Source organism: Arvicanthis niloticus, chromosome 1 (assembly GCF_011762505.2).
Source record: "Arvicanthis niloticus isolate mArvNil1 chromosome 1, mArvNil1.pat.X, whole genome shotgun sequence".
NCBI classification, from domain to species: domain Eukaryota; kingdom Metazoa; phylum Chordata; class Mammalia; order Rodentia; family Muridae; genus Arvicanthis; species Arvicanthis niloticus.
The window spans coordinates 78841422-78856294 of NC_047658.1; the positions used below are offsets into that span (position 1 = coordinate 78841422).

At 41.6% G+C, this 14873-nt stretch overlaps 1 protein-coding gene across 2 annotated transcripts in view; it reads right to left on the reverse strand.

Moving 5' to 3' along the window:
- Positions 1–11457: 11457 nt before the first annotated feature.
- The window catches only part of Eif4g2 (eukaryotic translation initiation factor 4 gamma 2), a 49326-nt gene continuing 45910 nt past the window's right edge, over positions 11458–14873 (reverse strand). For both annotated transcript variants that reach the window (XM_034505400.2, XM_034505411.2), the window contains 6 exons: positions 14601–14816; positions 14255–14513; positions 13915–14119; positions 13611–13822; positions 13399–13520; positions 11458–12282 (listed from right to left, as the gene is read on the reverse strand). In XM_034505400.2, the coding sequence (XP_034361291.1) occupies positions 12217–12282; positions 13399–13520; positions 13611–13822; positions 13915–14119; positions 14255–14513; positions 14601–14816 (1080 nt within the window). In that variant the 3' untranslated portion in view covers positions 11458–12216. The remainder of the gene's footprint in view (positions 12283–13398; positions 13521–13610; positions 13823–13914; positions 14120–14254; positions 14514–14600; positions 14817–14873) is intronic.

Sequence of the window (14873 nt, forward strand, 5' to 3'; positions counted from 1 at the left end):
TGTTTGGCAAGGATTAGGAGGTATGACATTGTTGAAGGAGTTATGTTACTGGGGGTGGATTTTTTTTTTTTTTTTTTTTTATGGTTTTTCTGAGACAGGGTTTCTCTGTGTAGCTCTGGCTGTCCTGGAACTCACTCTGTAGACCAGGCTGGCCTCGAACTCAGAAATCCACCTACCTCTGCATCCCAAGTGCTGGGGTTTGAGTTTCTAAAGCCCACACCATTCTCAGTTCTGTGTCTGTGTGTCTGTCTCTCTATATGTGTATATCTCTCTGTGTGTGTATGTGTCTCTTCTCTCTCTCTCCCTCCACTCCTCCCTCCCCCACCCCCCACCTTGTACCTGTGGATCAGATATAAGCTCTCAGCTACTGCTCCAGTATCATGTTTGCCTGCCTACTGCTACCCTTCCCACCATGATGGGCATGGACTTGTCCTCTGGAACTGTGAGCCCCCAAATTAAATTAAATTGCCTAAGTCCTAAAGTCTTAACATAGCAATAGAAAAGAAGTGAAGGGGGAGACAAAAAGAAAGAAGTGAAGACAGTATATATATATGTAGATACATTTCCTGTTGTGTGTGATATGAACATTAATAATAGTTAGACTGAAGTAAAAGAACCTGCATCTGCCTCAGCCAGGCTACCAAGTAGACAAATTATATTGTTATCACTTAAAACACCAAACCTTGTGATCTTATTGTCACTGGATAAATTCTGACATTGTGTTCCTATGTGTCTAGCATAGCGTATTTGTGTTTCTGTGGTGATTTGGCCTCAGAGGTGCCTGTGAGTAACACCCCATCTGCTTTTTGTTGAATCAGCCTGTTTCTGTGTCCCCAGACTACCAGAGCAGCAATGCTTTCATAACCCTGGCCACACTGCCTGCCTCAGAAGACGCTGTGAGGTTTCCTCAGGCACAGCTTTCTTCAGTGCCTGGACAATCACTACAGGAGTGATCCAGAGTGGGAAAGCCCTCTGACAAAGGACCTGGTCTCCATTGCCCTGGGGCTGGGATCCTGCTTCACAGGAGCATCAGCTCCCCTTCCTCAGTAGGGCTAGAGTCAAAGGCTGTGGAGAAGATCCAGTGAGGGAGGAGCCCAGACCCGGAGGTTGAGGATGTAACTCACTTGGTTTGGTATCTGCCGTGCATGAAGACCAACCAAGGTTTGCCTAGGTGGCATGAGACCCTGGAGTCCAGTCTTGGTCCCCAGTGCTCAAAAGCTGTGTGACCTCGGGCATGTCCAGCTGGCTTCTTGGCCTACCTGAAACAAACCATTTCTTGACTGTGGGATCTGAGAAATCCTCATCTGAGGAAACAATTTTCCTTGTCTTTGTTGGTAAGTCAGAATTAGACAAGGCACAGTGGTAAAACTAGAACAGCTGGGCTGGAAAATACATTTTGTTGCCATTTATGCAAGAAAAAAACATCTTATTCCAAACCAAAAACCTTAACTACCTCCTCCAGTTACTATTGTCAGATGTAGTAAGCAGACAGCTCTTTCATAACAGCAGAGGAGTGCACGGAGCTCTCAGAACGCTTGGGACGATTCTAAGCAGATTATGTGGTGGAGATGTAAATTCCCAAAAAAATCCTGTGAACGCATGCTCCTATTTCTTGTGGCCCGCTTGTCTGGCCAATGGAGTGAGTTTAGACACCCCTTCATAAATTATTCTTTTGAAACTTCTTCCTTTCACCCACTCTTTGTGCCGTTCAGTCCTCTGAGCAAAACAGCCGCCATATTCCTCAGATGTGTTGTGCCTGCTGGCACTAGTCCATCAGTATTGGGCCTATAAACTGTTAACATGCTTCATAGAAAGGCAGTGAAGAGGGCCATCAGATCCTCATGAGAGATTCCCACAGCCATCTGGAGGCAGTTCTGCCCTAACTGCACATGGCCTCAGGGGCTCAGGAGCTGCTGGAGTAAACAGCTGTGGAAGGCCAGCTGAAGAGGGCACCATGCTATGAAGAAACCATCAATCCAAGCTGAGTAAAAACTTTTGGGTAAGACTGCTTTGGGGACCCCATGCTTCTGCCATTAGCACCTCCCCCATGTCTGTAAACCCAATGAACTGGTTACTTTCCCAAGGTGAACTTTGTCCTCTACAACCTGAGGAGTGTGTAGATGTTGTCCACTCTCCAGGGAACCCCACTGTTCATTGAGAAAAATATTTGTAATCTAATGCAGTTGAAGTGCTTGAGACGTTTTGACATAATTAGAAATGGCATTTACTATTTCATTTCTAAAATTTCATAGATACAGATGAATATACTACAGTTTTTCCTATAAATATATTATTTGGCTCCTGTTTCTTGATTTTTTTTCTGCTTTGTAGAAGAAATGTTTCTGGCTAGTATTTTCCATTTTTAAGTAATAATTCTTGGGAAAGACTTCAACTTGGAGGTAACCAAAAAAATCTTTATTCTTAATTATGTATCTATTTTGTGTGCTTGTGTGTAATGAAGCTGATCCAACCTTGCTACTGCTGTCTCTCCAGGGACTAATCTGTATTTGGTCATGAAAGCTGCAATTAACTAATGACTGAACACTGGGTAGGCGCGAGACTTCCAGAAACTAGATTTTCAGATGTTTAATTGCTGAATTGAGCTCACCGTCTCATCCAACTTGTCTTTCAAATAGATCTTTAAACCAATGAGTCTTTTTCATGGCACACAAAGCCTGCTTTAAGAAGTCCACAGACTGCTGGGTGATGGTGATCGTGATGAACGCCTTTGATCCCAGCACTCGGGAGGCAGAGACATGTGGGAGCTCTGTGAGTTTGAAGCCAGCCTGGTCTACTGAGCTAGTTCCAGGACAGTCATGGATACACAAAACAAAACAAAACAAAAACAAAACCTTGTCATGAAAAACAAAAATCACAACAACCAAAAAAAAAAAAAAAAAAGTGAAAAAAAAAAAAAAGATTGGCAGACAAGTTGTGAAAATGCTGGACTCTATAGTCCTGTGACAGTCAGCAAAACTTTTGGTGTTTAACAAGAGCTTGCGTGGGTTGTACTGGGAGTGGAGCTGCCCTCGTGGGAGTTCTGTAAGAGGAAAGTGGGGCTCAATTAGAAGACCCAGTGTTGGCAGGAATAGTGGTATAGGGTACACTCCAGAGCTGAGGCAGAAGGATCTCTGTCAGTTTAAAGCCAGCCTGGACTATATATAGTCAAATCTAGATGAGCCTGGGGTATACTGTGAGACTCTATCTCAAAACAAACAAACAAAACAAAACAAAACAAAATCAGCCTTCCTGAACAAATAAGGCCCAGGGCTTAATATATAATACAATTCAAGGCAGCTCCATCTGCCCTGCTCCCAAGGTGTCCTTATTGTTTTAAAGATACATTTTACTCTAATCCTGTATATGTGCCTGTATCTCTGTGAGGTATGTGGCACACATGAATGCAAATGTCTGTAGGGGTCAGAGACATTAGATACCCTGGAGCTGGAGTTCCAAGTTGTTGCAAGCCACTCAACACAGGTGTGCTAGGAAACCAACTCAGGTCCTCTGGGAAAACAACAATCACTCTTAATCACTGAGCCATGTCTTCAGTCCCTAGGGGTACTCTCTTTGAAAAGTGTTTTATATCATTTATTTGTGGGGAAGGAGAGGTAATGTGTATGCCATAGTACACATGAGGAGGACAGAGGAAAACTTGTGGCAGGTGGTTCTTTCCATCTACCATGTGGGGCCTGGGAATTGAATTCCCATCACCAGACTTGATGGTAGATGTCTTGCCCTATTGAACCATCACACACACACACACACACACACACACAGAGACACACACAGAGACACGCAGGCACATATACCACACACACAGATACATATACAGACACACTCACACAGACACATATACCACACACATAGATACACACAGACACAAACACACAAACATATTCACACATACTACACACAGACACACATACCACAAACACCATACACACACACACCACAGATATACACAGACACACACATACACACATGTTCTCTTAATTGCACTGTTCTCATTTCTCACAGAATTGCAGGTGGAGGTTACCTGTGTTCCACAGAACACATGTACAGGCCAGAGGACAACTTGCAGGAGTTGGTTCTCTGCCTCTATCCTGTGAGTCCTTATCCTGAGACTTAGGTCATCTTGTGGCAAGCACCTTTACTATCTTGCCCACCCTCACACAGCAGACTTCTGTGATCGGAATGTAAACTTAATTGACTCTCTTGGGCTCGTGCAGGATTATAAATTGGATATTGGTCATTGTCATGTGATACTGAAGAAACTGCAGTATGTGGGACTCTCTGGTACGACCCTATAGATCCTCATGCTGCTAATGTAAATAGTCTGTTGGCAAGTCCCCAGCAGAGAGAAAATTCCGAAACTCTGAGGGGTGTGTGTACCCCTGTATGAGTGAGCATTCATGTCATGTCAAGGCCACCAATAACTCAGACCCACAGGGATGACCAGGCCTTCCCTGGTCAGGCTCAGGGTGGTGGTCAGGCCTTCCTCTGGACCGAGTATGGCTATTGACAGAAGGACGAGCTTTCAGTGAAAACAGTCAGTCAAAAAGTACCAACTGAAGTCTCCCCATCCTGGATGACCTCACTCACACTCTTGTGTGATGAGTTATTCTGAAAATCTCTCTCTCTCTCTTTTTTTTTTTTTTTTTTTTGAGACAGGGTTTCTCTATATAGCCCTGGCTGTCCTGGAACTCATCTGTAGACCAGGCTGGCCTCGAACTCAGAAATCCGCCTGCCTCTGCCTCCCAAGTGCTGGGATTAAAGGCGTGCGCCACCACCGCCTGGCCTGAAAATATCTCTTACGTCTACAATACTGAAACTTTTGCTGGACCCCACAGCCAGAGTTGATAATGTAATGTGAGGTCACATAAGATTGACATCCTACTGTGTACTCAGTCTGCTTGTTTAACCTGCCTTTAAGAGACTGATGTACAGCCGGGCGGTACTCACTCTGTAGACCAGGCTGGCCTGGAACTAAGAAATCCACCTGCCTCTGCCTCCCAAGTGCTGGGATTAAAGGTGTGCACCACCACCACCCGGCTGCATATTTCAATTTTAAGAGAGCAGAGCCCTCTGTTAGGAACATACACATTCAGACACACACACTAGGCAGATTCAAAAGACAGAATTTAAGCAGGCATAGATTCAGATTAATACCACAAGAATGACAGGGAGAGCAAAATAGAGAATTCAATTCTGGGTTCACTCTTGGTTAAATGATACCATGTCCACGTGCCTCAATGCAGCACCAATCAATGTATTTCTGGTGACTCTTGAGTTTATCATCCATGTATTCAAACTGATGAAACTCCACCTTGAGACTAACTCCACCCTGAGACTGCTCTCCTACAGAGATGCCCTAGTGAGACTAGCTTCCTTGCCTCATCATCCCTACCTGAGAATGCAGGCTTCTGGCTCACCTCCATCTGAGCACGGGGCCCACCTGATCTCAGCTTTTACTTGAATCTGTTCTCCTTAGGCAGCTGTTGTTCCCAGTCAGATTTCTAGGCCACAGCCACAGCCACAGCAAAGAAGAGACCTAACATCTTTTATGTCTATTTTCCAAGGTCCCCTGGTCATTAAAACTTAGCAAAAAAAAAAAAAAAAAAAAAAAAAAGTTCATTTATTTTGTTGTTATTGCTGTTCTTTACATTTCTTGACAGAAATGGTGCTAGTCCCAGCCACCTAGGATTATCAGCAGAAGGATCAAAAGTGGTGAAACTGAGTCTCGAACAACACAAACACATTTATCTAAAGATGGAATCTCTGGACAAGAAGTTGACTCTTGGCTCTTGAGATCTTTGTAATACTTTCTTCCTCTCACTCCCACTGTGAATTCTTTTAGCAAGTTTGTTGAGTTGTTTTGAGTCATGTTGGCACGTGAACCGTAAAACAGCAGCCATGAAGCATGAGGCAATACTGGGAAGGTACTCTCTCTGCGCAAGTTTTTTTGAGTCCAGAAAGATGGCTTAGCAGGTAGAGGTGCTTACCAACAAGCCTGTCCCAGGTCTCAAAATGGTGGAAGGATAGAGCCCTCAAGTGCTTTTCTAGTTTCCACATGCATACCATAGCTTGCATGGGCCCATACATATGTACACACATACACACTTTAATATGTAATTAACATAACATTTTATTAACTTAAATTTACAAGCCTTTGGGGGAGGTGTGTGAAATACTTCAGTTACTAATATCTCACCATTGTTATGTTAAAATGCATATTTAAAAGCTTGTATTACACTAATATATATCAGTAACTGGTACCTTCTGTCTACATTTCATAAAATAATTTCATTCAAACTCTACACAAAATCTTTAACAGCAGCTTGCCCTTGTGGTTTTTGAGAAAACATCACTATTGTGTTGCTTAAAGTCCAGGCCTTAGGAATCTTTGTCCCTGAACATCTGTAAACATTATACTGAGCTTAGGATGGCTGGTCTTCCCATTTACCCAGTAGGTGGGTACTATCTTCATTCTATGTACTGCTTTTAAAAGTGCTTGGAGCTGGAGCCATGGCTCAGTGGGTAAGAGAGAGCTTATTCCGCTTGTTCTTCCAGAGGACCCATGTTCAGTCCCCAGCACCCACGCTGGGCAGCTCAGAAATTCCTGTAATTCCAACTCCAGGGAGATCTGATACCTCTTGCCTCTATGGGTATCTTTACCCATGTGCACAATCCCACACAGATATATGCTTATAAACATAATTAGAAGTAATAAAAATAGCCAGGCAGTGGTGATGTGCATGCCTTTCATCCCAGCACTCAGGAGACAGAGGCAAGTGGATCTCTTGAGTTTGAGGCCATCCTGGTCTACAGAGCTAGTTCTAGTACAGCAAAGGCTACACAGAGAAACCCACAAAACCAACAACAATGACAAAAAAGAAATATGTCCTGGGCTGGAGAGATGGCTCAGTGGTAAAGAGGATGTGAATTAAAGTCTAGGCACCGTGTAACAGCTCACAGCCTCGTGTAACTTCAGGTCCAGGGGATGATGTCCTCTCCTGGCTCCCACAAGTGCTGAAAGCACATGGTGCACATAAATTCATACATACAAACACAGACACACAATAAAAGTAGTCCTTTAAAGTGCTCGTTTTGGCTTCTGATAACTCTTCAAGACTCCAGAAAACTGCTTAAGTCTTTTGATTTCTTTAAAAACCAACTCTTTCAAGGGCCTTTGTGAACATCACAGACCAGCGGTGGTTGGAACAAATTCAGAAGAATGTGTCATTCCCAAAAAGAACACTGTTGTCCAAAACAAGTAACTGAAGGGCCTTGTATGGCTGGAAAAAAATGGGAAGAGCTGGATTTTCATTCTTTTCTGAAGAGTAATTTGGAGATTAAAAACTGCAAGGCCAAGGAGGGGATGGTAGCTTAGAGACAAACAAAATACCACAAAATGGTCAGCATAGGTGGCTGTAGCTGGGGGTTCCCCCTGTGTATTTGAAAATAAACTCCAATATTTTCTGAGACAGGGGTTTCTCTGTGTAGTCCTGGTTGTTCTGAAACTCTCTCTGTAGACCAAGCTGGCCTTAATTCATAGAGATCTACCTGCCTCTGCCTCCTGAGTGCTGGGATTAAAGCCACCACTATCTGGGAAAAGCTCCAAATTTAACTGCTGCATTGGGAGAAGAAAATATGGGTATTAGAGTTATTCAAACTCAGTTCAGGCTCCTGACAGACATGACTTTTAAACAGCTGTGCCTTTCTGCTTTCTGAACTGGGATAAATGGTGTCTCCATCTCGGGGCTTGAGACGTTCTTTTTCTTGCCTGATTTTTTGAAGAGCTGTTTGTGGTCAACTCCTGAGGTGCATATGGCAGATTTTTATTTCTTAGTTTGCCATTAATTTATATGTTTTGAATCAGACATATTGGCAGTCTCTCCTGCCTCCCCACCCCATGCTGCCATTTGCCTTTCATGGTTTAAGGATTTTCACATAAACACAATTTTTACTCAGGCCTCCTTGAAGGCCCTGTATCTGATTTTAAAATTTATATTATAAATTATATAAACTTCAAGCTCCTCAAAATCCTAAACTCACTCAAAAGGTCATTCCCTACCAAATTATATAAATTGTTAGTAAAATTACCTTTTTTCTTCTTAATTTATTTTCTAATTTTTCATTGCGAAAATGGATGACTCCTGTAAATTTCTTCAGAGAATTCTGAGAATAGAGCGGCATTGTCCATTTGTTCACGCCATTACTCTTGGTTTGTTTACCCCGGTGTTTTTCAACTCGTGGGTCAGGACCCCTTTGGCAGCCCTCTGTCTCCAAAAAGATTTGCATTTTGATTCTGAACAGTAGTAAAATTACCATTATGAAGTAGCAACAAGAGTCACAGCATTACCACTGCTCTGCTCTCTCCTCTTAACCTTTGCATCCAATTGGGTGAAGCAGCTCTGGAATTCTAGGGAGGTAGAGGAAGAGAATGAGCTAGGAGGCTGGTGCCGGGCAAGAGCAGGTTTAGTGGGCTCCCAGGGCTGCAGTCACCAGGTACCTTAAAAGCAGTTTTTCTCTACAGAGGAAGCAGCACTTTTCTTCTAGTGTTGCCTGCGATCTTGGACATTGACACATCTAGTGACATCCCTCCTATCTCTGCTTCTGTCATCAAGTGACATTGTATTTCTTCTCTTTTTGTATCATCACACAGGCCATCCCCAGGACTTCATCTGATTTTGGTTACATTGACTTTTTTCAAGTGAGGCCACATTCTGACCTTTTGAATTGGGGATACAATCCAGCCCATCATAGGGGCATTTGGAGGCTGAGTACTCAGTACTCCAGGTCTCAGGGTCCAACCCTGAGATGACTACAGCTTCAGTCACACAAGTCAAGTTGCTTAAGTTACTTTCTTACTTTTCTGTTGCTGTGAAAAAATATGACCATACATACCAATGCTCAAGAGTTTATTTTGGCTTATGGTTGCAGGAGTCCATATGGTGAGAAAGGAATGGCAGCAGTGGCCAGAGCAGGGAGCTAACTGATGTTAATTTCTTCTGCACATAGGAAACAGTGGATGAAGCTATAAACCTTCAAATGCATACTCCAGTGACATAATTCCCCCCAGAAAGAATCCACTTCCTAAAGATTTCCTAACTTCTCCAAATATTACAATCAATTGGGAAACCAAGTGTGCAGATATATGTACACGCACAGGGGACACTGCCCATTCAAATCAAATTCCACAAGACACTAGGTCATTTTGGTGAATAGTATCACTGCTAAATAATTCAAGGACAGCCCATTCCACTTTGAATAGGTGGATTGCACCAATGATTGCACCACTCTCCAGCTTCAGACTTTTGTCTGCTCAACCATCCTGACCTTGATTAACATCCATCTGTATCTCAGGGCCTGTGGCTTTTGCTTCCTTCTGTCTGAAGGTTCTTCCTATAGGTAGTGGCTTGATTCCCGCCTGAAATTTATATTCCCCCAAAGATGGCATTCTCAACACCCTGTTCCAAGTAGCATCCACATGGCTCTCTTCCCCTTATTCTCAAGTTATTTTTTGCTACCCTTAAATGTTCCAGATGTTTCAGCTGCCCTTAAGGTGTCACTACATCTGAGCTGTTTCCTATTATTCAGTTAGGACAAAATTCTCACTTATCACTCCTTCAGTGTCCACCAGGTCTTTCTGGATACAGGACAAAGATCCTTGTATCTTATTTACCAATGTCCCCTTCTGGTGTCTGGCAGAGGGCTCTAAGAACAGTCTTGGAGGGTAGATGGCTTTTTGTTCTGCTTTTCTGACCTAGTTCCAAGTGATGTGGGGGCGAGAGCCCTTGTGACTCCAAGTTCAGTCTCTGCTATTCTGCTCCACTGTCTTCCTGGACCAGGACATTCTTCTTGTCAGGTTGTCTCTGACACCGAGACAAGGTGGGGAAGAGCTTTGTAAATGTCTCCTGGTTTACCTTAAGAATTACAGCGGATCCACAACACCCACCTCAAGGATTTAGAGGCTACTCATTTTGGGGGTATGTGAAAGGACTCTTGCCACACCATGAGCAGTCCTAGGACTGCTTTCAAAGTACTCATTTTTCAATGTGTATATATATATATATACATACATACATACACATACATACATATATATGCACACTGATTATATATCTATATCTATATCCACAAAATGTAACCACTGTGAAGGCCAAATAATAGGTTGGAGGCATTGTGCAATGCTAGGATCAAGTGGTGTAACAAATGAAGAAAAACCCAGATCACTATCCAAGCATTTATTCATTACTAGTTTTTCTAGTGAGTGGTGTATACACAGATCGTTTCAGTTAGTTCTTTTAGCCCTAACTCAGTTATCATGCAGTCAATCAAGCTTCAGATTCAAAGACAATCTTTTATCCAGAACATTTTGGATCCTAAACCTAATTTTGAATTGCTCTTAAATACTGCAATTCTCTAAGATTGAAGCTCACAAAACCTAAATTCATCATCTCACTCAGAAATGATTCAAGACACAGCTACACTATCCCCTTGGAGCTCTGCTTTCACCATGGGCTGAATGGGTAGTGGACCACAGGCTAGGCTGAGATGTGGGATGGGCCTCCTTGGCTGTCCACTTCTCTTCCACTCTACTGCAAATCTTGGTAATAAGAGCCGCCAAAGCAGAACATGGTTCTGCTGGGAGGCAGCAAGGGCTTATCTGTCCCTACTCCGCCTATAGTAGGCTCTGGTCACCAGGAGGAGTTGGGGACACCTGAGAAATAATGTTTGACAAGGGACACAGGACTTGACCACCCAGTCTATTTCTGTGGCCAAGTGTTCTCTGAATTCCATGCCAAAGCATAATGTTTTTTTCTTTTGCAGCAGAGTTTGATACAAACTTCTCATTGTCCCAGCAGAAAAAGGCTAGTTCTTTGACGTTTATACCACACCTGAAGGTTAAAGGGTGAGGGGACCACACTGACTATTCCAGGTAAAGTAACTGAATACGCAAAGGCAAAAAAAAAAAAAAAAAAAAAAAAAAAAAAAAAAAGCAAGAGGAGGGAGCCAATTTTAGGATGACTTAAAGTTTGCTTGGTTCTAAAACCATGCAGTTTTGTTTTTCAGTTTCTTGTTTTGTGGTGAAGAATAAATGGAGATTAAGGGCTAAGCAGATACCTTGGCAAAGAGGTTGGTGGATGAGACAAGCTTATTCCTAAGGTGCTTAGAAAGCAGGGCCAAAGAGTTAACAAAAGGCCTGTAATGGTAAAGGTCAGATTCAATGGACAGTTCACATTAGAACAAGACTGATAGGGAACAGTTCCAAGGTGAAATTCTTAAGGCTTGAATTAAGGGATGTTACTTTACAGGCTGAACCACTACTGATTAAGACTATGAAATTAAAAATTTCCCAAGTTCTTAAACTGAGATAAATCCATACCTCAAAACAAAGTGAACAATTCTCCATAACTTTGCAGATACTATTTGAAGTCATGTACAACTACATCAAGTATCACAATGTTTATTGATAGATACAAGTATATAAAATCAGGGCATGAACATGACTTGATAAATTAAGTAGACTTAATTTCAATACTATAATAAGAGGGACCAATTCAAATTCTCACCATTTGTTTCACACCCACAAAAACCACTTCAAGGGCATTAATGATCTCTCAAACTGATCAGTTTTGTGCAAGTAAACCATGTTTCTTTTAAAAAGACTTGTGCACTTGCCCAGGCTCAAGGATTTTAAAATCTAGCACATAAAGCCCATTACTAGAGGTAGAAATACAGGCAATATACTATTACGGCAACAACCATCAATTACAGTTAAGAATTTTTCTGTAACAACCAAATGGATAATCAAATATTGCAACAACTCAAGTATTACTGAGCAAAGTGCATCTCTACAGTATTCAGTGTTGCTATTCAGTTTTCTAACTTAAAACAGCCTATGGTAACTGGCAGCAAAGAAGGTCCTTGCAATAGACTGCCTCTGCTTGAGAACTTAGGATGTAATTATTGCATGCTGCTAATATTCTATCTAAACATTAAGGATACTCCTAAAGTATTTGATGGTAGACTATGATTAAGACATCACACTACAAAAACCTTATGCAGAAGGGAACCTTACTGACGTGCTTCTGCTTTAAATATTGTGAAAAACGTTACAGCGGAATGAATTTTCGCAGTGGTTAGGTCAAATGCAGTTACATCATAGCAACAGTATGTTTTGCACAATTTAAGGCTTTGGCTGGTTCTTTAGTCAGCTTCTTCCTCTGATTCTTCTTCTTCAGCAGTTTCTAGCCAGGTTAGCCACTGATTCACCTGTAAATTAAATTAATGATTTAGTAAAACTTCTAAGTTTTGGATCAGGATATATACCAAAAGTGGATTCTGGGATCAGAACCTTGGTTTTTGTCTACTGAGTCTTTTCCATAGCCTTCTAAAAATACTGTACAAGTGTCTTGCCTGTATGATATGCCTGTGTTATCATGCCCACAGCAGGCAGAAAGGGCCACTGGACCTTTAGAAACTGAGGACTACAAGTACTCTGAATTGCTGAGATGTCTCTCCAGTTCCCTACCAGACAAGGACTCAGTCCAGACTTTCCTTGAATTAATCATGTAACATAGGACAACTCTGAACCTAGTCCCTGTCCTTCTAACTACAAAGAAGTAAACTTCAAGGCATGCACCACACCTACCTTCAATTAACTAGTCTTACACTTCAGCCAGGAACACTGTAGTCTTTTTTTTATCTAGTCAAAGATAGCAACTCTTTCAAACCAAATTTTATCAGCATATAGATGAGGAAGGATGGCATGCCAAGATGCATACCAGAATTACTTATCAGACTTTCAAAAGTATGAGTAGGATTAATCCTTAATGATTTTCATGAAGTAGCCTGCAAATCTTAGAAAACTATAAACCAGGGTTTCCTCAAATCTGAAGCATGGAAAAAAGACAAGTAGAAAACTATCTGAATTGTGCTAAATAAGAAACTTTAGTACTCAACTGGGATCCTACTATTAAACTCATTATTTATATACATTATAATACTTTGATGTCAAATTCCACTTAGGGCTCTAATTCCATTGATAACAGAAAAGCAAACTAGATCATAAAAATATGCTTTTTTTCACCCATGCAAACAGCTTTACTACCAAAATTATCACCTAATTCAACACCTTTATATCCCATTATGATTTCATCCTATAACTTTTATCTCAGTTTGCTAACTGCTTGATTGTAGCTTGTAATAGTGCTGACCAGCAGCATACTTTTGGACACATTCAAGTTAGAAAGAGGGCCATTTAAAATACTAACAAAGAAAAACACAAATCAAGCCAAGTTGACAGCAAAAACAAACCAAAAAACCAAAAACCCCACAACAAACAAAAAACCAAAACAAACGAAGACCAAATCTCAACAAAGCACTTACCTGGAACAAAGCCTTGCCTTTTCCTGGAAACTCTTGAGTTATGTCTTCCTTCCAAGCTAAGAAAGCTTCCTCTTCAATAATTTCCATGTCATAGAAATGAACGAAAAATCGAAGCAACATGCCTTTAAAAAAATACACAGAATATAATTCATAATTCAACATGCTATTCACATTGCCCCTCAATCCCAACTCCTGAATAGCGGTCACCTCACCTTTTGGGAAGCTGCTGTTGTAACAGTGCACCTGCAGAGCATACAGGGCACTGACCTGTAGATCCACATGATCATGAAGGAATTTCTGCATCACTGGCTTAAAAGAGAGCAGCAGCTGTTTTTCCTGCTCTAACTGTTCTTTGGAAGGAGCAGAGGAAGAATCTGTTTCATCGCTGGGTGGGCTTACTTCACTAGAAATGTACTGTAGGAAGCTGAACAGCAAGTTTTGTTAGAAACCCAACAGTTGTTTAGCTCAACACAAACTGTTATTGACTTCTTTCTGGCAAATGAACTATCATCTTACCTGGTCATTAAGATGTTCACAAATCCTTTATCTACATGAAGTTTGGGAGAGATGTTATCTTTAATCCATTTATATATAGTTTGAGGGGATGGATCCAGCTTAATTTGCTTCAATAATTCCTTCTCCAATTTAAGGAGTGGGAATAAGAAACTCAGTCCCTTTCCTTCCAAAATCTCCAACATTCGATCCTTATTCTGATCAATTTCTGCAAACACAAATCAATTTTTCATTTCATCAGGTTGGCCTTATCTAGACAGAACTTTATAAATGGTTTCTTAGCAAACAAAAATCCACCCAAGGACCCACATCTCCATTCAGTGTTCAGTTAGCTGGCTCTTACCTGGCAGCATTTTCTGCATATTGACCTTGCTTTGTTGAAAAAGTTCGGTTAACCATTCTCGGTCTTGTAATTTAGCTAATTGCTGAAGACAAAGTAAGAAGAGAGGGAAGTGGGTGCCACTCTCCAGTGGTTGAGCTAGTTCTGAAATGCTCACCAACTCTGAAATTATAGCACGAGCTGCAAACTGTGCCAAGTAAGATTTCACCAAGGGGATGTCAACCTCCAGTTTGGGGCACTGCTCCAATACATTCAGGAAAGCCTTGAAGAATATCCAAAACAGTTTTATTAATTTCCAATCTTAACTGGAAAGAAGTTACCTTACCATACTATCAGTAGAATGTTCTACCTGCATGAAGTTGTCACTTGTGGCTATCCCTTCCTGTTTGAGTAAACTGATCAAAGAGCTTGCTTTTTCTTTATCTTCATCACTTCTATCAAGTGATAGGATAATCACTTTGCTTAACATCTCAGGAAGAAAGTGTTTTGGAGCTCTCATTTCTCTCACACCACTGACAGCATCGTTGGCATTTCCACTGTTCAGATATTCAGTCACAACGGCTTCCTAAAAACACAATTCAATTCCCATTAGCATTCCCTACCCTCAAATGTTTTCCAAGCA